General features: G+C 39.6%; 2 protein-coding genes across 2 annotated transcripts in view; one reads left to right on the forward strand and one right to left on the reverse strand.

Moving 5' to 3' along the window:
• Positions 1-21,761, forward strand: part of glis2b (GLIS family zinc finger 2b) — a 180,479-nt gene that overhangs the window by 17,476 nt on the left and 141,242 nt on the right. The window lies entirely within an intron of this gene.
• The window catches only part of srl (sarcalumenin), a 36,401-nt gene continuing 14,879 nt past the window's right edge, over positions 240-21,761 (reverse strand). Inside the window, exons 5-8 of the mRNA XM_052021206.1 lie at positions 14,552-14,584; positions 6,111-6,227; positions 4,358-4,591; positions 240-1,051 (exon numbers count right to left, since the gene is read on the reverse strand). Of these exons, the coding sequence (XP_051877166.1) occupies positions 240-1,051; positions 4,358-4,591; positions 6,111-6,227; positions 14,552-14,584 (1,196 nt within the window). The remainder of the gene's footprint in view (positions 1,052-4,357; positions 4,592-6,110; positions 6,228-14,551; positions 14,585-21,761) is intronic.

Consider the following 21,761-nt stretch of genomic DNA (forward strand, 5'->3'; position numbering starts at 1 on the left):
GAGCCCTTTATAAACTTTTCTAAACTGTATCAAGAATGACCAGGTTGGTGTATCTTTGCTCACTGAATGGTATTTGTCTAAAACTACGTCTTATGTACAGATACTTTTTAATGTCGTTAAGGTATACAGTAGGTGCTTGAATGCTGAAAGTTCAGTTCTCAAAGGGTTAATGAACCATGGCTTCTTGGACACATAAGACATAAGCTATTCCACCCATAAATAATTTACAATCTCCTTGTTCAGGGCTTTCTGTATCGGTTCTTTGGCGTTTCTCTACATCCTGTGACATCACAGGATGAAAGAGATGGGTTTTTCCCAGCAGAGATAGCTCCCAGCAAAGCAGGAAGCTCATGGGTGATGATGCGCTCGATTTTCTCCAGCAGACATCCTCCCATGTACGAGCAATGTGCAGACAGCAATTTGAAATTATTGATGGAATTAATGCCAAAGAAATCTTTATAGATGTTAGGATTGGGCAGGTCAAACTTGCTGACATTCGTTTTAGCCAGGATGGATTTAAAGATGTAAAATTTGTCTGGTTCATCCAGTATTTCATTGAAAACCAACTCAGGATCACTGAAGAAGGTCATTTTGTCTTTAAAAGTGTGCAAGTATCGGTCCACAAGAAGGGCATGAATGCGCACACGTATGGCATGCTGGCGGATGAAGGCAATTTTGTTCTCCAGTCTGTTCTCAATGACTTGATTAAGATCCTCCAGTAGGGAGACCTCCTCTTTCAGAAAGAGGTTTTGATTTGTATCAGGTTGGTACTCATAGGGCCAAAAAGAGCTAACATAGACTCTTGGTGGTTCAGTGACATTGATTAATGGCGCCAAGCTCCAGAAGAGAGCTCCATAGACTCGCATTAGTTCTTGAGTGGCTACATTATCAGCCTTGTTTAGAATTATTCTGATTTGAGATTCACGACCTTTCAACTGACGGAAGAGCATTTCTAATTCTAATCCAACGTCCAGCTTTGTAGGATCAAACACAACAAATATGAGGTCTGCTCGGTCAATGAACCACTGGCAAACGTCATTGAAAGGATAACCTTTAAAAGATAGAAAAATTAAAAAGTTATTGTTATATCTTACATAGAAGAGTTCAGGTTAATAATCCTTCAAAATTTTCAAAACAATGCTTTATAGCTGAAGTACATCCCTGAGTTGAACTTGTGGAGCAGATGCAAATCCTTAGGTGTCTCAGAGAAATGACGAAAATCCTTTTCTAATATTCACACCATTTAAAAAAAATTCCATACCTTCGCTCTACCCAGCCTCTATGAACTCCTTTTGTAAGCTCTCAAGAACTTTGTTCCCCACAGTCTAGCAATGTACTTTTGACTAATAAAGACAGTACATTAATTTATACAAGAAGAGAAATTCTTACCTTGCCAAAGTGAATTAAGGAATTAATTGTTTTCAGTCATCTTTGGCAAGATGACCAAAAGCATTTTACCCAAGGGTACATTTGAACTACTCTGCATTTCTCATTCACTATTTCACCCCTTCATCTCTAGCCACTGGAATTGGAATTGGTTTATTATTGTCACTTGTACCGAGTTACAGTGAAAAACTTGTCTTGCATACCGATCGTACAGGTCAATTTATTACACAGTGCATTGAGGTAGTGCAAGCTAAAACAATGCAGAATGAAGTGTCACAGCTACAGAGAAAGTGCAGTGCAGGCAGACAATAAGGTGCAAGGTCATAACGAGGTAGATTGTGAGGTCAAGAGTCCATTTTATCGTAGTAGGGAACAATTCAATAGTCTTATAACAGTGGGATAGAAGCTGTCCTTGAGCCTGGTGTTATGTGCTTTTAGGCTTTTGTATCTTTTGCCAGATAGGAGAGGGATGGTCCAGGGTGGGTGGGGTCTTTGATTATGCTGGCTGCTTTACTGAGGCAGCGAGAAAGTCCATGGAGGGGAGGCTGGTTTCCGTGATGTGTCCACAACTCACTGCAGTTTCTTGTGGTCCTGGGCAGAGCAGTTGCCATACCAAGCCTTAATGCATCCAGATAGGATGCTTTCTATGGTGCATTGATAAAAATAAGTGAGTGTCAAGGGGGACATGCCAAGTTTCTTTAGCTTCCAGAGGAAGAAGAGGCACTCTGAGCTTTCCTAGCCATGGCGTCTATATGGTTGGACCAGGACAGGCTACTGGTGATGTTCACTCCTTGGAACTTGAAGCTCTCAACCCTCTCGACCTCAGCACCATTGATGTAGACAGGAGTGTGTGCACCGTCCCCCTTTCTGAAGTCAAAGACCGGCTTGTCAGTCACATGCAGCCATTTGACAATGTCATAAATGATCATGCCAAAATTTGCACTTACCATTCTTCCCCTCAGTGAAACACTTTAGTGTAGCACTTTTGTCATGTATTCTAAAGTAAGATTGTTGTTGAATTATTTAACCTGCTTGACCACACTCAACGTTTCAGGAATAGCTTCTTCCCCTCCGCAATCAGATTTCTGAACGGTCCATGAACACTACCTCATTATTTCCTCTTTTGCACTACTATTTATTTTTGTAACTTACTACAAGTTACAAGTAATTTTTATGTCTGTCTTGTACTATACTGCTGCCGCAAAACAACATATTTCACGACATATATCAGCGATAATAAACCTGATTCTGATTCTCCAGACTTTAGTATATGGCAAAGGGGGATGTTCTATCCCTAAGGAAGTTTAAAATATTTGAGTGACGTTCTTGTGTTTTGTCATCAACCTTTATTTATGTGGATGTCTTGTATGCACTGTGATGATTCTTACCTGTATGTAATAGTGCTTATAATGTAATGAATCCAATTGTCATAGGCCAATCATATTGTGGCCCAGCACGTTGCTGCTGGAATTTTAAGGAGCGTGATGAAATATAGCTCCCATAACTCATTCTCATATCACCCAAAACAGAACTGCCTGCTTGATCAGCATCCAGTCTTCCACCCTCAACACTCACTAGCAAATGGTGTCTGTTGCATGTACCAAGTACAAGACACACAGTGTGAGTTGCCATGGCTTTGTCAAGAATGCCTCCCAAACATGCAATCTCAACTACCTAACAAAAAGGGCACCAGGCACACAAGGGAGTGCCACCAACTGCAAGTCACACAGCATCCTGACATGAATCATCCTAATATCTTCATCTCCGCTGGTTCAAAGTACCAGAAGCCCCTAGCCATTGCAAAAGTTTGAGAAGGTGGCTCATCATCAGCTTCTCCAAGGCAATTAGGGATGGGCAATAATTACTGGAGTTGGCAGTGACACCATAAATGAATGGGGGAGAACAAGGGTGATCTAAAGTAAAGCTTCTATCAGCTCTAGCTTTAAAACCCATTGGATCCAGGAGTTATGTTGACTTTTCATTCTATTAATTTCTACAGTGCTTGTTTTGCTTACATTAATTACCTTAAATTTCTCCCTGTCAGTTCCCCACAGTTCTTATTGTGCTCTGTGTTCTCATTTAAACCTCTAATCTGTTCCTTTATGAACACAGTTCAAATAGTAATCTTGAGATTATTATGCTTGAAATTTCACCTTTTAATCTGTGTTTTAGCCCTCAATATCCTTGACAGAATCTCATTCCTAATTCTTCCTTTGACTTTGTGGACCACAATAATTGGACAGTTCCCTTTTTTCTCCAAAAGCTTCTCCAAATGCAAGGGGATATCTTTAACTAAGACACCAGATGGGCAAAACAACCTGCAGCTATAGAGACCTTGTAGAGACTGATATCTATTCCCCTGACTGCCATATCACCTACATATTCCCATTCAATTTCCCATTTCAATAGCTTGCTGTAGCTCTGGAAGCTTCCGATTCCACCCCCATCCCAACCCCTGCAGTCCATAGTATCATCCAACCAGCGGCAAATGTCTTGTACTTGTGAAAACAATGAAAATCAAAGTCTAAGGTTCCTCCATCATTCCATTTATGGGCCCCCTGCCTGCCTGAGTCACAGACATATCCTTATGTCTTTGACAACTAACCAAATCTAAACCACTACCTAATCAACGAAGCATGACTTGGATCAAATTGTCCAACAACTTTTTCCTCACTATTATGCAGTGCAGTATCTGCATCTCAGTGTCCAACTCAGATTGAAAGTTCCTCAGGTTGTAGACTTACTGCAGATGAAACACACCACCTACATATCCATTTCCAATTGTGGTTTTAAAAATGTAATTTAAAGTTTTATGTAATTAAGTTATTTGATTTATTTTAATCTCTTTAGTTTAAAAGTTGCATCTCCTTCCCATTCTGCGCTAAATTCCCACTCTCACAAAATTCCCAATTCTCCATTCAGCTTGCAATATGAATTGTAAGCAGTTATTATAGTTTAGCAGTTATATTACCTCTCTCTTGCTGTTTACGGTTTTCGATGATTCCAGGAGTGTCGACAATAGTCACTCGTTCCAGCAGCTTATGTGGAAGCTCGATGCCAACCAGTTTCTCTAGAAAGTTCTGTCCGAATTTTTCTAGAGGAGAAAATGATCGAGCACTGTCAGCAGCCATGACGATTCCTTCCACAGTCCGTATCTTATTTCCATGTGTGAGTACGGTAAATTCTGATGTAGTTGGCTCTGCACCTAAGAGGTAGGTAGAAAATATGGGAAAATTAGGAACAGGCAGCATAGATCATTTGATACCCATAGCCTGCTCCATCATTCAATTACCCTTGCACGTCAATTCTATTTTCCTGTCTTTGCTACATACCCCATGCCCTTGCCAAACAAGCTATTCTTCCAACACTCACAGTCTCTTAGGAGTAGACCGTTCCAATTTTCTGCTGTGCTAGAAAAACTATTCTGGGTGAGGTCTGCAAGAAAAACATCCAGAAGTAAGAGGATCATGTATTGAATGTACAAAACTTTGGAGAGGAACTTTTGCACATGCGGTGGAGCAGTGTGCACACAATAGCTTTGATGAACTTTGGCCAGTGGACACCATTTCCCACTGTTAGTGTGTGCATTCGCAGAATCATAAGAAACGTATGGCAGGGAAGGAAGCCAGTTAGCTCATCGTGTCTACGCTTGTCAAACTAAGAGTTTGATTTCATTTCTGGGCCTTGGTCAACTTTATATGTTATGGTACTTCAAGTGGTCATCCAGGTGCTTTTAGACAGTAAGCCCTTAACCCCCACCAGTCTTTAAGTCCTCAACTCCCATATAATCCTTCTATCAATCCTCCATTCATTACTTTAAATCCATGTTCCCTAGCTCCTAACAGAAATTACCCTGCTGACTCTGGAGTAATGAATGAGCTATATTTTGTTTAAATTGTAAATGTCACCTACCAGAGAAAATTTAACAAAATTGTGACACAAATTAAATAATATTTTTTGAAGATGAAAACAATTGGCTAATCAACAAAATATGTTCAAATTTGTGTTATATAAGCTCGTACTTTTTTTATATTTTTAAAGAAAATATCCATTTTCCTTTAAGTATATATTTATTTAAAGAAAAAAATTGCTGGAGAGTTGAATAAATTAAATGGGTCAGATGGCATTGTGTGATTCTATAATGAATGATTAAAGAGAAATCAAGCCTTGGAAGTAAAGGTAACTACAGAGTTTGATACTTTGAAGTTCCCGTGGTGTTTTGGAAAGCTCACATTGCTCTTGAGGATGCATTCGTTAGATTTTTTTTACAAGGGAGGGGGATGTTGACTGATTAACTGAAAATATATCTGAGTTTATTACCACATGTTCTTTAAATTTTGGTATGCTTAACATCAACTGGTACTAAAGTGTCTGAGTTCTCAGATATTTTGATTTGATTCTGAGCCTAGGAGGAATTCTGGTGGGTTTTGTTCAGCTGTTATGGAGGCTACTGTGCTCCAGCTAACCAACTCTATCCTGAATTTCATATTCATATGCCTTCATTGAATGAGCTGAACAATTTACCAACAATTTAAAATTAAACAGGAACTGTTTTGAATTAGTTCCAGGAGGGGGGGGGTTTGGGGCATGGGGTGCCTAGGACAAGAGTAGAAATATATCTGTCCCTCTGGCTCTATCTCTGGTCGTGAACTTAAGGTTAAAACAATCTTTACTGAGTCCAGCACCCTGATTTTTAACATTCTCTATATTGCCTCTTTCAGTACCTGTATACAGTTGGTAGACAGCCTCATCCAAACCTAGGAGATAGTTGACCATGGTGGATTTCCCAACACTCCATGGTCCCAAGAACAACACCATTGGTTTTGATACAATTTCTCCATCTGGAAGTAGAACAGTTACACATTCAATCAAATCAAAAGCAGTTCATGGTAATACATAGCAAGATGACACTGAGTTCACAGAATCATAGAATGGTTACAGCATAGAAGGAGGTCCATCAAGTCCATAGTGGCTTTACCTTAGAGCAATTCAGCTTGTCCTCTTCCCTGCCTTCTCCCTGTAAATTCTTTCCTTTCATATCCAGCTCTTTTCTAAACATTATAATTGAATCTTCTTCCATTATAAACCCTGGAAGTCTACTCCAGGCCCAAATATTCACTACATTTAAATTTCACATACCTGTATCTGATCTTCCTACAATCTCCTCTGTTCTTAAAGAACAAACCCAGCATCTCTAGTCTATCCACATTACAAAAGAACCCCAACTCCAAAACCATCAGCTGCACCTTCTCTAAACCCCTTATACCCTTCCAAGGCACACAACCCAGAGCTGGACACAGTATTCCACTTGTGGATGAACCAGTGGTTTATAAGGGTTCATCATGACTTTTACACTCTATGCCACTATTTATAAACTGTAAGATCCCAGAATATATTTAACCACTTTTTCAACTTACTGTCACTTGCAATGAACTGCACAACTATATACTCTGATCTCTGTTCTTGTACCTTTTTTTATAGAATTGTGGCCCCTAATTTTTATTGCCTGTAACACTGTGCATGTAAAACTTCACATTTCTCAGCATTAAATTTCATCAGCCACCTCTCTGCCCATTCCACAGCTCCTCTATATCTTCTTGAACTCTATTACTATCATCCTCAGAGTTCACTATGCTTCCAAATTTTGCACCTCCTTACATCTACATTCTACATCTCCTATTCCAACCCTTTTCCTGTTTATGTGCCTTCAGAATCTTTTTGGATTGCATTTTGCATTTGTAGCCAGTTTTACCTTGTGCTTGCTCTTTTCTTTTTTACTTCCCCTCTGAGTTTTCTGTAATCAGCCCGGTTCTCACAAGTGCTAATAACCTGCCATCTATCATTCGTTTTCTCTGCCTCCGAGTTATTTGTCAGCTCCTGTCAAACGGAAGGATATCACTCCTAAGTGGGCGTTTTTGAACATAAGGCTGAGACAGATGGATTCTTGACAGACAATAGGTGAAGGGTTACCACTGGTAGATAGGAATGAAGAGTTGATCACCCCTCATCTTATTAATGGCAGAGCTGGCATGAAGGGCTGAATGGCCAACTCCTGCTCCTAATTTGTTTGTACATATGTAGAGGTGTCTTACAAGAAGATATAAAAATCAGTTCTTTACTGCTCTCAGAATGGAAACCAAAGAGATGTAAACCTTGGCTCTGTGGTAGCACCTGGTTTCCAAGTCAGAAAGTCATAGGATTTAAGCATCACTAAAGATTTAAGCATCACTAAAGATTTGAGCACATACAAAGCTGGCACAACATGGCAGTAGTAAAGGAGAATAGCACTAGGAAAAAGAGGCATCTTTCAGATGAGATGTTAAACAGAGGCTCTTTGTACTCACCCATGTCACTTTTGAAAAATACCAGGTAATTTTTCTCTGTTTCTGGCCAATATACATCGCTTAACCACCATCAAAGACAAATTATCTGGTCATTATCAGATTGATAGCAAATGGAACTTTCTTGTGCATAAATTCACTGCTGCATTTTTCTATGTATTAAAGCTGCATTTATGCTATATATTATGCTGCAATTTTCTACACATTAATTGGCCAGAAGCTTATTGGGATTCCCTGAGGATTATGGAAGTCAAGATAGAAATAGATATCTTTCTTATCAGTGATCGAAGTGTTTAAGTCATCTCTAAACATCTCAAGGTGACCCATGAATTCAAGGGGTTGTGCATTTGCATCATCTGCCTTGGAGAATCTCAATCAGAATTTTGGTCTTTGACAAATAACCACTTAGCTGATCATTCTGAGTTAGTTGGTTGGTTAATTAGATTCTGTAATTCAAGTGACTAGTAGGATAGATACAAATGTTTGAGACTTAAGAATATAAGTTAGTCCAACTATTTGGCTCAATCTATGTGAACACACTTAATAGTTTGGAAGTTCTAACTACAGGATAAAGTTTCCCAAGTAATGCACAGAAAAGTGGGCAAAATGACTTAAAGAAGAAAGAGGACCGAGAAATAAAACAAGAAATCCTGAAATAAGGAGATAAAAGACAGAAGCAGAGAGGCGATGCCAAAACAGAAAGTGAGTGATTCAAACAGAACAGAGATGGAAACAGGTAGTGGAACAGAGAAGGAGAAGTAAAAAGTAGAAAATGCTGAGAATATTCTGTAGGTCAAGCAGCATCTGTGAAAGAGAAACAGACCTAAAACGTTAACTCTGTTTTCTTTCCACAGATACTACCTGACCTCCTGAGTGTTTCTAGTATTTTCAGTCTTCATTTCAGACTTCCAGCATCAGCACTCCTTTTGATTTGCATCGGACTCAAGTAACCAAGTCATAAAATAAAATAAGTTGAAATAGGGCGACTACAACAGAACAGAGGGAGTTTAAAACAGGAAGAATGAGAGAGGGAGTGTCTGCAAGAACAGTAGTGGGTTAAACAAATGGTGTTTAAAATAGAGAACAGCAGCTGTGATGGGTGAGCTGTTTGGGATGGCACTGATTTGTGGTCTGTGCCCGTATTGGTATTGGTTTATTATTGTCACTTGTACCGAGGTACAGTGAAAAGCTTGTCTTACAAACCGATCGTACAGGTCAATTCATTACACAGTGCAATTACATTGAGTTAGTACGGAGTGCATTGATGTAGTACAGGTAAAAACAATAGCAGTACAGAGTAAAGTGTCACAGCTACAGAGAAAGTGCAGTGCAATAAGGTGCGAGGTCACAACAAGGTAGATCGTGAGGTTAGAGTCCATCTCATTTGTATAAGGGAACCGTTCAATAGTCTTATCACAGTGGGGTAGAAGCTGTCCTTAAGTCTGGTGGTACGTGCCCTCAGGCTCCTGTATCTTCTACCCGATGGAAGAGGAGAGAAGAGAGAATGTCCTGGGTGGGTGGGGTCTTTGATTATGCTGGCTGCTACACCAAGACAATGAGAGGTAAAGACAGAGTCCAAGGAGGGGAGGCTGGTATCCGTGATGCTCTGGGCTGTGTCCACAACTCTCTGCAGCTTCTTGCGGTCCTGAGCAGAGCAGTTGCTGTACCAAGCCGTGGTACATCCAGATAGGATGCTTTCTATGGTGCATCGGTAAAAGTTGGTGAGAGTCAAAGGGGACAAACCAAATTTCTTTAGCCTCCTGAGCACGTAGAGGCGCTGGTGAGCTTTCTTGGCTGTGGCATCTACATGATTTGACCAGGACAGGTTGTTGGTGACGTTTACTCCCAGGAACTTGAAGCTCTCAACCCTGTTGACCTCAGCACCATTGATGTAGACAGGTGCATGTTCACTGCCCCCTTTTCTGAAGTCAATGACCAGCTCTTTAGTTTTGTTGACATTGAGGAAAAGGTTGTTGTCATGACACCATTCCACTAAGCCCTCTGTCTCCTTCCTGTACTCCGACTTATTGCTGTTTGAGATGCGGCCTACAACGGTGGCATCACCTGCAAACTTGTAGATGGAGTTAGAGCAGAATCTGTCCACACAGTCATGAGTGTATAGGGAGTAGAGTAGAGGGCTGAGGACGCAGCCTTGTGGGGCACCAGTGTCAAGAATAATCGTGCTGGAGGTATTGCTGCCTATCCTCACTGATTGCGGTCTGTTGGTTAGAAAGTCAAGGATCCAGTTACAGAGGGAGGTGTTGAGTCCTAGGTCTCGGAGTTTGATGACACTCTCGCTTGGAGTTATTGTATTGAAGGCAGAGCTGTAGTCAATAAACAATAGTCTAACGTATGTTCACTTACATAAAATATTCACATTCAGTTCACTTACATAAAATCATAAAGCAAGAAAATAATTTGCATTTCTCTAGCACCATTTATGTCTTTAGGATTCTCAAAATTTCTTCACCCCAAAGAAATACTATTTGTATGTTATCATAGTTGCAACACAGGGTAGACAGTCATTTGAAGAATATCAAAGGGGGGCAATGAAGTTAATTCTGCAAGGTAATATTCCTGTCAAATCCCAGGACAAACTTCCCTTTTCGACAAGAGTACTTTGGAACTTTAAAGATATTATTATCAGTTGAAATAAGAGCCACAAAGCTGAGGTTTCCATGTGTATGCTAACTGAGTGAAGATTCAGCAATAGCATTGCAAAGAGGTTTTAAGTGGAAATTTTTAAAGCTAACCTAATGGTAATTGAGAAAGGAAGTTGATAAAATTAATCAAGATAAATTGTGTGGTGCAGTGATATAATTATCAGCTACAGAAGCTCCGTGTGTTTCTCTGACAGGGTTTTGGAACAACTTCCATGTGAAGAACTATTGGAGCATAACTCAAGAAGCAGAGGGATTTGGAATACACTAAGGGCAGGTTTTATACATTTGTACCTACATCAGAGAGTTTCGTAAATATGTTTAACGGCAATTAATCCAGTCAGTCATTTTATAGTTTCAGTAGAAGTTAAACATTGCTAGAGAATAGTAAAGGACAGTGAGTGCAGGAAAGGAATGGAGGTGCACAATGTGTAGAAATTCAACAGTGAGCTGGACAGATCTTTAGGAGTCTTCTTTGTTGAATGGTGAGATAGGTTAAATGTGGCAAAGATTTCAATAGAAATGTCTCAGTCATCCAGCAGACTGTTTCAGATAATGGTATATTGGTGCAGTTCTTTTTGGATATGGGACAAATTTCCAAATTTGCACTTCCTGAATGTATTGGTATTGGTTTATTATTGTCACTTGTACTGAGGTACAGTGAAAAACTTGCATACCGATTGTACAGGTCAATTCATTACACAGTGCAGTTACATTGAGTTAGTACAGAGAGCATTGAGGTAGTACAGGGTAAAAACAATAACAGTACAGAGTAAAGTGTCACAGCTACAGAGACAGTGCAGTGCAATAAGGTGCAAGGTCACAACAAGGTAGATCGTGAGGTCAGAGTCCCTCTCATTGTATAAGGGAACCGTTCAATAGTCTTATCACATTGGGGTAGAAGCTGTCCTTGAGCCTGGTGGTATGTGTCCTCAGGCTCCTGTATCTTCTACCTGATGGGAGAGGAGAGAAGAGGCAAGAGGCAATGACCCGGGTGGGTGGGGTCTTTGATTATGCTGGCTGCTTTGCCAAGGCAGCGGGAGGTAAAGACAGAATCCAAGGAAGGGAAGCTGGTTTCCATGATTCGCTGGGCTGTGTCCACAACTCTCCGCAGTTTCTTGCGGTCCTGGGCAGAGCAGTTGCCACACCACGTCGTGATGCATCCAGATAGGACGCTTTCTGTGATGCATCGATAAACATTGGTGAGTATCAAAGGGAACAAACCAAATTTCTTTAGCCTCCTGAGGAAGTAGAGGCACTGGTGAGCTTTCTTGGCTGTGGCATCCACGTGATTTGACCAGGACAGGCTCTTGGTGATGTTCACGCCCAGGAACTTGAAGCTCTCAACCCTCTCGACCTCAGCACCATTGATGTAGACAGGTGCATGTACTCTGCCCCATTTCCTGTAGTCAATGACCAGCTCTTTAGTTTTGTTGACATTGAGGGAAAGGTTGTTGTCATGACACTATGCCACTAAGCTCTCTATCTCCTTCCTGTACTCTGACTCATCGCTGTTTGAGATATAGCCCACAACGGTGGTATCATCTGCAAACTTGTAGATGGAGTTAGAGCAGAATCTGGCCACACAGTCATGAGTGTATAGGGAGTAGAGTAGAGGGCTGAGGACGCAGCCTTGTGGGGCACCAGTGTTGAGAATAATCGTGCTGGAGGTATTGCTGCCTATCCTCACTGATTGCGGCCTGTTGGTTAGAAAGTCAAGGAAGCCAGAGTTTCTTGCAACCTGTGAGCAAACTATGCTTATTGGAGTTCTGTGTAGTAATTACAAACTTAACCTTCAGATGATACACAGATGTCAACTTTGTGATTTAAACCTTCCCAGTCTTCATTGACAAGGCCCAGCAGGACCTTGCATGTGGAAATTCTGACACATGGAGGAGAGGTTAGAACAAGTTCTGTTCTGAAACAGCTGAAAAAGCTGATAGTTGGCTGTCAAACCTGTCAGAAGCTTAAAATGTCTCTGAAAATCTATCATTCAGAAACATTAAAACTTTCAAACACTTAACCAAGTTAGCAAAATTAAAAGTTATTATACATTAAACATAGAACAAACTAAAATACTTAAAGCAATAACATTTAGAAACAGATAAAAACATTTAACTAAACACAATTCAAAAACTGTACATTACCCAATACTTACCTTTGTGCCTCTCCATTCAAATAAATGGAAATACTCCTCTACTGGGTTGAACCTAGTAAAGGTCTTTTAGCCACATTCCCCATTATATGTGCTGGTGAATAGTTGCAGCTTTATGCCCACTGCAGGATTCCATAAGGATTTCAATATCCAAGTACAGTTGAGAAAAAGCTGTCAAACAGAGCCAGTATGGTTGAGACTTCTGCATTTGTGCCCACATATCCATGATTTCCAAACTTGGCACTTACACAGGGAGGTCCCAGCATTCCTCCACAGCATCTAGGCCCATGAGCTAAACTGGCCTGAAAGTTTTGTTTTTAAGATAACTTGGGGAATTTCCTACATTATCTGCATGTATCATGACAGCAAACACAGGTTTATACACAGCGTGTTAGCATTTCCAAACGTGCAGAATCTCCCAGAGAGCGATGTCCATCAATATTTCAGCTCCTGAAACAAAACACCTTGGGATTTTTCTGGGTCTGCCCTGCTGCTGGTTTCACTGGATTGTCTAAGCAAACAGAGTAGGAAAGTGGATGGATTCCTTTCCAGGTGTGTGGTCCTACCCACAAGATTTTTGTGATATCTGTTATAAGGAAGCCATCCAGCTTCCTTGGAACAGATTCTGGAAAGATTCCTTTCTTATGCTTCAGTACATAAGATGGAATACAACCTCCAATGTGAGACCTTTGCTCTTGGCTGCTATCTATTGGAGAACACATTGACCAGTTTCTTGCTAATGCTCTTATCTGATTCCAGCCCAAAAGGCCAAAGCATGGAAACTGATCCATCCAAATCAATAAATAGAAATGGAAATAAAGTGACAGACTACCTACACATGAAAATCCAGGGGAAAACAGTAAAAGGTAACATCACAATTCTTCAGCCAATCAGTGGGTATAGCGAGCATTTATAAAAGTGCCTAAAATCAACCACACCATCAGAACTTGGATTTGAACCTGTACACAGTGTTTGATCCTTCTCATTTCCCACCAAGGGCAGAGCATTTATCCACAGAGCTTCATCTATTGTTCTTTCTTTTACTGAAAGTTAGCTTCCTTTGATTTACTTCTGTGACTCGGTAACAATTTAACTCGTTCCACTTTTCTCACCTTATGTCAATATCAAATGTCACAGGGCAAGTACAGCATCAATTAAATGTAGAGTAAAACTCCCTCTATACTGTCCCATTATATGCTCTCAGGCAAGTACACATGGATTAGGCACAGAATAAAGCTCTCTCTACGCTTCCCAACAATGCTTTTCATCCTACATCTTGCCTGACTGGTGCAGCATTTCTTTTCCCATTCCGACCATCCTTTAGGATCCTCAGTTGACATCCCACCCTCAACCTGAGTATTGCACCTTCACCTTTGTAGCCATCACCCTCACGTCACCGCCATTCATATCTCAATGTCATGCAGCAGCTTGTTAGTTGTACAAATCCACTTTATAATTTACAGCCCTATTGTGACAACCACGATCTTCTGCCTTTCAGACTAACCTCTAGAGTATCCAGTGGCAAAATTGCTGCCAACTAAAATTTGTTTTAACAATAAACATTTTATAATCAGGATCAATCCATTTCCAAAAACGTGATTGTTGGACCATTACAAAATCAAGTCTTTAATCTCCACACATCAATAAATTTGGAAATTAAGTTTCAGCAGTTAACTGGACTTGCTCAATATTCTGAGATTTCAAACAAATTCTTCCACACTGTTCAACTGTTGGCCAAAACATCAAAGCACACCACCCTGCGTACTTTGTAGAGGGACTTCTTAGCACAATCGTCAGTGGACCTGACAGACAGACAAACACTAAGAGTAGCCTGGAAATGTGACAGATGGAGCCTGATAGCAGAAACCATTGACTGCGAAAGATTTAAGGTCTGGCCACCTTCCAGTGGCAGTTTTCCAACCAAGCTGCACATTTGCTCAGTTGTCTTTAATTCTGTAACAATTAGAAGGTTGGGCTTGAGCATGCAAGAGGCAGATAATGTTACCAACCTTGAAATGAGGTCATGGAGCGTCCTGGATAGGCTGTTAGATGGGAGGGGAAGAAAAAGGCAGAGTGAGTGGAGTGAAGCATAGGGAAAGAAATGAAATCAGTGAAGAGAGAGAAAAAAGATAGAAATGGTGATGACAAAATGTTAAACAAATGCACGGAAAGTGGAAACTTTTGAGACATTAAACATTTTATTCCTTCCTAATACAAGATTAATCCATGTATCGTAACTTATTTAAAGTTTGAATAGATTTTTCTCCAAAGAGCTTTTGTTGGACAGGACAAAATGGGTAGCAAACCATTGTTCATATTTCCTGACGACGTACAAGGAGATCATTCAGAGTTTTGGGACAGCTCATTTCCCCACTAATTTTCCCCAGAACTTATTCTCCCACATTCCCATCAATTCTTCCAGTGTCTCTTCACTAGCCGCAATTTAGAGTGACCAATTTGCCTGCTCCCTGCAAGTCGTTGGCATGTTGGAGAAAACCAGAGGACCCAGAGGAAGCCCACATGATCAAAGGGAGAACGTGCAAACTCCATAGGGACAGCACCAGAGGTTGGTATTGAACTCAGGTCATTGACACTGTGAGGAATCAATGCTACTATTTGCCCCATTACCACCATCTTAGCCATGACACTGCGCAGCTTGGGGGATCCAGTTGGCCTTTTAGTTGCTGCCCCCCCCCCCCTCACCAATCATACAAACCTTTCCCCAATACCACTTCTCTCCCAAGATAGCACAAAGTGGCAGCTGATAACACAGTATGAAATGGCACTCAGGTAAGGTTTGGGAAGTGAACTTAGAGGGCTTTATGTTTAGGAGAATTGTATGGCCAGAGGTGGTTGTGGGGTGGTCAGTGGGAGATTGCAGCCAGCCGAGGATGATCAGAACTACTGCTTCCAATGAAATGCATTTTTAAGAGAACCTTGCACACTTTCATTTAGTGTCACTCTTGCCTGCTCAAAGGACCAGATTAAGATTGGATCCAAGGGATTTTTAAACTTCCCATGTGATTCCCAAAGATCGATCATGGTTAAATCAGATATCCACTATCAGTTGAATCTAGATAGGCCTACTGTATGCTGAAAGGGAAAATGTTGTAATATTCTTCCTGGGCAGCTCTGGCTTTCTACAAAGGCACATTACCTGTTGTTGAACAGCTGAACCTGATGGGGCCAATAATGCCATTTCCTTTCTCAATTAAAATGGCCAACCACCATTTTACCAGAGTAAACCTGATGGCCAACCTGCTGGGAGGGATATTTACATATTAAAAAGAACTAACATTGTGTTATTGTGCCAACTCATAAGCAGGGCTAGGAGTCCTAATTCATGGTGGTCCTGTTTTGGTTATGCAAAGTACGCTTTGTTGACTCTTGCATGCCATCCAATATGCAACTGTAGAAGGCATCGCACTCACAAGCTGCATGCATTTGTTTCCAGATAAGCACTTACCAGAAACGATCAAGGCCTAGCAATCAAGATGGGAATACTGGCTGAAATCCCCCTGCTGGCCTCCCTGCCCTGTAAAATCTTGTGTACCAGCAAAATTGCTGCTTTCAGTGTGTACTCATGTCAACATTTACATTGTTAAATGGCATGTAAACATTTAACATTTATAATGGCAACTTTCCAATGTAAACTATTTCCTATCCCACTGCATTTGTGGTTCTGGCCAATTGAGGGTTTTGCAGAGTCTCTCTCCAGAGGTTCACATAGCTATATTGTTTATCTCCAATTGTCAGGTGTTTCTTTCAGTTTTCTGAGAGTTTTATCTTTTTTTCCATTTCCCTAGCCAATGAAGGATGCCCTTGACAATGGGTCTTTAACTCTTCAGCTCATTACAAATCGAAGAACACCTGTGAATGCATCAATGATAGTAACAAAATATCTTATAAACATAGCAGGATCTAATATATTTTTGACAAAATTGGCTGTATGATTCAAACTCTTGCCTTCCCTAGAATGTTTGTTGAATTTGTATATCCCTAGATTAAAGGTCAAATTCTTGTTCGGTCCTCTTGAGTGTGTGACGGCCCAAATCCTTACGTCAAAGCACAGTCATTTCCAACAAAAATCATTGTAAAATAGTAAGGAAGTGAAACCCCCTGGTTAATTACCTCTTTGTCTAACTATGCGGAGATAATTGTAGTTCTCATTGCTAATATCAGCTAAGTATCAGACAATTTTTCCTCCTGGTGAGCTGCATTTCACCCAGTCTGTTCACCTATACAAATCATTAGGGGGCTTCTTGTTACCAATCTTCAGTTTGATTTTAAAAGCCTTTAGTTGAATTTAGTTGTCAATGCAATTGTTTGTTACAGAGACAAGAGCTGGTGAACAAAGGATTCAAGGAATGTTGGGATTGAGGCAAATGTGTGTCTATGAGCATTTATGCACAAGTTCTTCCATTATCATTGTCTGGATTGCTGTTTTATAATCATAATTCTGATTACCAAAATACATCTTTTGACTGCAAACATTGAGTCAGGTTATTCTTGGACCTCCTCCCAGATCTAATCTGAAAATAAACAAGTTCATTGTTAATACTTTCATCTGTAAAAACCAGAACATACTGTTATAGTTGGAACTGAACTTTAGCTGAATAAAACAAAGTGCTGTTTATGGCCATGTTCAATTCAACTTCAGTGGAAAGTAGCACAGTTCTACAGGAGGATTAATAAAAATAACCTACAACAATTGGAAACCTGGCAATAAAAGGAAAGTGCAGCAGAAGTAAAAGATAAATCATTGTTTCATGTGAAGACACTTAATCAGAACTAGAAACCGGAAGGCAAATGAATTTCCTTATAAGGCTGAGCAAAAATGAAGAAGGAGAGAAAAGAGAAGGGATTGAGCTGAGCTCCTGCCCTCCTCTCATAACTGTCAGCTGTGGACTCAGTGGGTTGCACTCTCATCTGAGTCAGGACATCTTTATTTCATGCTTCACTCCAGGGAGTTGAACACAAAACCTGGGCTGACCTGACAGTGCAGTACACAGGAAGCACTACTTTTGGAAATGCCATCTTTTGGATAAGACATTTAATCATTGATGCACAGCACTTTGAGGGTAGGACCCAAATGACTACCCAAATAATTTCTGAGGGCCATTCAATGTAAAACACGTTTTATTTTAACCATGCATATCTAGATACTGAGGATTTTAGTCACAAACATGAAGACACAAGTTTGAGTCTATGCCAGCTCTCAGAACAATCCTATCAACCGTATTCCACCACATACTTTCCTGTTATCTATTCTCTCTTACATGCCCATCATTTCTCCTCTGATTCTTCTACCACCCATCTACATACTAAGAGTAACTTACAGATTACTTTACCAGCACATTTTTGGGATGTGGGAGGAACCCAGCGCACCTGGGAGAAACCAACATGGTCATAGAGAATATGCAAACTCAGAGACAGTACTAGAGGTCAGGATTGAAGCTCGGTCACCAGAGCTGAGACTGCTGCACTACATACAGAATTCCTATGATATCCTTTTTAAATTAATGCAATATCTCCATAAATTGGGGAAAAAAGTGACAATATTCTTCATTGCCTGCAAAACCTTAAAACTTCCAATGAAAAATTTAGTCTTGTTCATTTCTTACAGTCGGAACTTGTATGTAACAGGCACAATGTCTAGTTTTAATGAAACAAGAAGTCTGTAACTTAAAGTGAATTTAGTTTTAGTTTTTTAGTAGTCTTGAGGGAAAATGTGCATCAAGACTGAAAGGAGGTGCGGTGTGAAAGAAAATGTTATCTCCAACCTCCTCCACCCCTAATACTCAACATACAATTTTTTCTGTTTCTCTCCAATATAGAGGGGCAAGTTAATCATATAACTGCAAAGAAACCACCATTATCTTTAACAATTTTTAATTCAAGCCACTTAAAAAAAGTTAAACTTGCAGAATTTCAATTTAACTGATATGTTGAACACATAATCTCCCACAACCCTTGATCCTGTCAACTTGCAAGTAAATTTTCTGAATTTAGTCCAGCAAGTTTGTATATAGGCTTGTTGGAAACCACCAAATATGCACATGACAGTTCCTGAAGTTTACCTAACTAAAACCAATCAAGCTTACCCCAACAGAGCAGAAGTAAACTTTCTTCTAGTGGACCAGTAGGGTTACCTTTTTATCCAACCCCGGTGACCAGGGCTCCAGAGCATGCCAAGAATAAACATTTGGCAACCCAGACGTTGTCCCATGACACCATTTTAAAGCTAAGCAGGGGAATTCTACACAGTTTTGTAGCCAATATTTATCCCTTAACCTAAACAGATTGTCTGGTCATTATCACCTATTTATAGGTCCTATGAACTAAATGGGTGGCTTTGTTTCTTACATTGTAAAAATGACTAGACTTAAAAATAATACATAATTGAACTTGTAAAGCATTTTGGAACATCTCAACATTGCAAAAGATCCTAAAAAGTGCAATTAATTTTATAGAAACCAAAAACTTTGAAAGAAAATGCTGCAATGACAACTGATTTAATAAGGGGGAAAATCAGCAGGATGCTGGAGGAAAGGAAAGAGAAAAGGTCCAGAAAGTAAGACCAAAGATCTGAAAACACTGATAATAATTTCCTCCATGAGATAATCTTTTTGCATCATGCAGCAGTTTTCACTTCTTCCCACGATTTTAATAAAATCCTGGTCACAGGGAACAGATCTCATTATTTGCCTCATGGTGGTTTCCTAACTTGACTTTTTCACATTTCCCTATTCTGTTCAATATAAAGAAATTGCTTATGCATAAGTTTCCAGTACTGTTGAAGAGTTTGCCCTAATCATTACATTGTCTCCTTTGTGATAGAATACTAACAAGTCTGTACTTTTATTTTTATGTCATTGACAGAAAAACTTGCAAAGTTCAATATTCGACATGAATACAGATAATTGTGCCAGTTCTTTTTTGGTTGTGTGTTTTTTTCCTTGTCCACTGATCTTTCCACTTTTGGCATCATTTCCCAATCAAACAGCCTTGTTCCAATTCTGGCCCACTCATTTGCTGACAAGTGCATGAAAGTGACATAAAATGGTTTACCTCCTGTTTTTTTTCTGTCTTTCATCAAATTCAATCACTAAAAATAACCGAAAAACAAACCCCAGTAATTCAGGCTTTACTCCTGCACAGGCTTCTGTTGCTTGAATTTTATAACCTCAGTGATACTATCAAGATAGCAAAAAAAATCCCACCATGTCATTATTTCCATTGATAGGCTGATCTAACCTGGGTCAGATGAACATGAACAGCTGATTTAAGAAAGAGCACAGGTAATGCCCACCTATGCATTATTTAAGAATTTCTTCCATAGCTTTTCAAATGCAGTGTTGATGGAAATAATGATGCATTATTTACAATTCCTTGTCTATGATAGCTAGAGATGTTAGAACAGCACATCTGGCCACTTTGGGGGTATGCTTTACCAATCACGTGCCTAAGACAGGTGGGTTTTGCTGTTAACTATTTGTAAATAGACCCTATTAATTTGCAATGCTACTTCTTCATGGCTCAGGGATACACTAGATTAAGTATAGACAATAAAAGCTACTTATTTTTGCATTGAATATATGGAGTAACAGGCTTTTGGCTGACTATGCAGTCTATCCCTTTATTTATGCTCCATTCATGCCTCCTCCTATCAGCATAGATTCCTTTCCCCCTTGTACTTAAGCAGCTTCTTTGTAAATGCATCTCTATTATTCATCATTCTGAACCGTTCCCTCCAATAGTAAATTCCATGTGAAGACATTTCTCCTAAATTCCTTGCTTGATCCTTCAGTGATTATCTTACGTCAACTGGACATTTTCTCTCTCTCCCTCTCCTTCTCTTCCTCTCTCCCTCAACCCCCCCTCCCCCACCAATAATTTTTAAAGATTCCATACCCATCAATGGTCTCATTCTTTCCTCATAGGTATAGCTATACATTCTCAATTTTAATGTGTAAATCCTTTTGTACCTTCTCTAGCATCTCTCTACTTTCATAATATTGAGACCAGGACTGTGCACTGTTATCCACGATTTAACACAGATTTTACATAATTTCTCCACTTTTTAATGTTTTCCTCCTGAGATAAACCCTGGTGCTTGGTTTGCTTTTCTGTGGACTTATTAATTTTTGTTACTACTAGCGTATGTCTGTCTGAGATCCTTTTATATATCTTTCCATTCTTGTTTTCCAATTACTATTTGGCCTATTTTTTCTTACCAAGCTATAACTGTATAAATTAATTTTTAATTACTTGCAAATTCTGAAAGTTTGTTATTGTCCTTTAATTTGTTGTTCTGCTGTTCGGTATTGGCTATAATCACCACCACCCATGCCAGTGTCACTCTCTATCCAATTTGTTATCTTCACAAAATTAAGAAATTATCTATTTGATGTCCAAATTGTTAATGTAAATTGTGAACAATTGTGGTCCTAATACTGATCCTCCAATTGGAGAACACCTTCCATCTTTAGTCATGATTAGCTATCCTTTATTTAGATGGATCATCAAGCTCACCAGCTATCTCTTCTACTCCTGGTACCAAGACACTGAAGGTTATGACCTTATTTATTAAAGTAGCATGTGGCACTTATCAAATGCCTTCTGTAAACCTAGATATATTACATCTACTGCATTATTCTTGTCTACTCAGTTATCTCTTCAATGAATTCATTAAGCTTGGTCCTGCCATTTCTATTTCATTGCTTTTGATTTTATCTTAATGACCCTATTTGTATCCTCACCTTCCTTTCATATTTATGTGTCCTTAGAATGCTAGAGCTCACGTTATACTTTTAAAGGAAGGTAGGTATTCAAGAGTGATGTCCAGGATTTAACCTACTGTAATTTAGGGCTAACATGTAACTGGTTAGGGTTTCCTCCTAATAAGCTGCAACATCCATAAACCATCTAATCAGATTGTTTCCTTGGGATTACTTTCCTTCAACCTTTCAGTTCTTGAAGCAACGGCACAACCCTAAATACTAGATTTTTTCAACACTATGACCACTTTGATCATTTTGCACTAAAATGGACTTTGTTTCTTTTTTTGTTCTAATTGTGTTCTTTTTTGTAAAATTTGTGTTTTATTTATGTTTAATTTAAGTTGTTAATTTATGATGCTATGTGCCTGATAATGACAATAAACTCGACTTTGAATCACATCAGTAATGCAGAAATCAGTTCATCGAACATGCATTT

Source organism: Pristis pectinata, chromosome 8, assembly GCF_009764475.1.
Source record: "Pristis pectinata isolate sPriPec2 chromosome 8, sPriPec2.1.pri, whole genome shotgun sequence".
NCBI lineage: Eukaryota > Metazoa > Chordata > Chondrichthyes > Rhinopristiformes > Pristidae > Pristis > Pristis pectinata.